At 30.5% G+C, this 1,937-nt stretch overlaps 1 protein-coding gene across 1 annotated transcript in view; it reads left to right on the forward strand.

Annotated features, from left to right (window-relative positions):
* Positions 1–5: 5 nt before the first annotated feature.
* Positions 6–1,937, forward strand: part of S (EGF receptor activation regulator Star) — a gene marked incomplete at its 5' end in the record, with an annotated part of 23,215 nt that continues 21,283 nt past the window's right edge. The window contains one exon of the mRNA XM_017630125.1: positions 6–207. Coding sequence (XP_017485614.1) covers positions 6–207 — 202 coding nt within the window. The remainder of the gene's footprint in view (positions 208–1,937) is intronic.

Below are 1,937 nucleotides of genomic sequence, written 5' to 3' on the forward strand. Positions count from 1 at the left end.
CTAAGACGGCGGCGGCTGCAGCGGCAGCAGCGGCATCATCATCGTCGTCATCGTCATCATCATCATCAAGCGGATGTAAAAAGTCACAGAAATTTGATCCTCGACTACTCGGCCCGTCACGGTATCGTCAACTTTTGCCAGTTGTGCTTTGCATTCTATCGTTCGCGATCGTCTTCAGCATATTAATTGTTTACATGGATACGACAGGTGAGTTTATTAGATCGTAAATATATGTATTTATGCACTTAAATATCTTCCAAAAAAAAAAAAGAAATGTTCATTCCATTGCCTGTTTCATTAGTGAGGGCTTGAAAACATTCTGGTGCTGCACGGGTATCGGCGCAGTGGCGCTCCCTGATGTTTTACATATTTGAACGATGAGTTTGTTGTTTACCTTTCTTATTGTTTTTGTTTTCGGGTTCTATCTACCGGAAGCAAAGGCACTGGCCGCTGATGCTGCAGGCACACTTTCGGTATCAAATAACATCCTCCTAGTTAAGAAAGAAAAAAAATATTCAGTTTTTCTCCAAAAATTATTCTAAAAAGTTTATCCAACTGTCATTTGTCGGACTTTAGTGTAATAAAAACCGTTTTTTAGCCCATTATACAATATTAACGATGGCATACACAATTGAGAAAAACTAGATATCGAATTACGTATTTACTTAGCAGAAAACTAAAGTTTATAAGTTGTGGATTATTTTGACGTGTGTCTTTTTCGTTGAGGACAGGTAACTTCGTTTGAAAAGCCAAGTGCAGCATCGTCTGTTCAAAGTCTTCTATCTGTTTTAATTAAGTGCATTATTCTAGAATGGTTTGGAGAGTGGCTAGCTCGAATGAGTAGTATGATACATATATGTATACACCAGATTGAAGTATGATGATTTTGAAGTGCCTTCTAAGGAGTGGTGGCCACATAATATGAGGTTTGACCAATTCATTTTTTTTTGTTATTTTGATTTTTTTTTACAAAATATATTTTACACTACACTTTCTACAAAAATGTATAAAAATTCAAAATTCTTGTATAAAAATTTAAAAATTTGAGTCAGTAGTTAGTATAATAAGTTATGGAAATAAATAATTGTCGAGCGTTTTCGTTGTCACTGTTTGCATGCAACAATAAGTTCTGCAATAATAAAAAAAAAATACAATAAAATACATAAATACATTATTTTAAACAAAGGGTTTTATTTTATAAAATATATTTAATAAAATGAAAATAATACATCAACACTTTATTTGATTCAATCAATAAAAGTATCTCTCTTAAGAAATTGTAACACAAAGCCAATAATAGATCGTTAACGTTTAATTTTCTAGGTTTTTTTCATATACAGTGTCGGAAAAAAGTATTGGCACAGAGAATTTTTCGAAATGGTTGCAAAGTTTTTTATTCAAATTTTTTTCGAAAATTTTCTATAAAAATATAGTTTATACTACAACAAAAAAAACATAAAAATAAAATCTCGAAACTTTGTGCAAAACTCAGGAAAAGTCTATAAATTTGCCTACTGATTTTCAACTGTCTATTCGATTTTTTTTTTTGAAATTTCCTAATTATGTATATAGTTTTGTAGCTCATTCAATTTTAATACAATTTTGAAGTTGCTAAAAACCGTGTTGGACGGTATTATTATTCTCTTCCATACAAAAAAAAATAAAATAATAAAAATATCGAAACTACTTTTTACGGAAGAAACTGCGTAAAGAAATTGTCAGAAATCAACAACTTCAAACTTGCACTTTGTTATACTAAAATTAAATGGGATATAAAATTGCATAAGTATTTAAAAATTTTCAAAATAAAAATCATATTAGAAAGTTACAAATTAATATGCCCATTTATTAAATTTTCATGAGTTTTGCACAAAGTGTAGAGATTTTATTTAGAACTAGCAAATACCCAGCGTGCTTCACTACGCCTTAAGATTATT

Source organism: Rhagoletis zephyria, unplaced genomic scaffold (genome assembly GCF_001687245.7).
Source record: "Rhagoletis zephyria isolate East Lansing unplaced genomic scaffold, Rhagoletis_zephyria_1.1 Rzeph_scaffold_07406, whole genome shotgun sequence".
Classification (NCBI taxonomy): Eukaryota; Metazoa; Arthropoda; class Insecta; order Diptera; family Tephritidae; genus Rhagoletis; species Rhagoletis zephyria.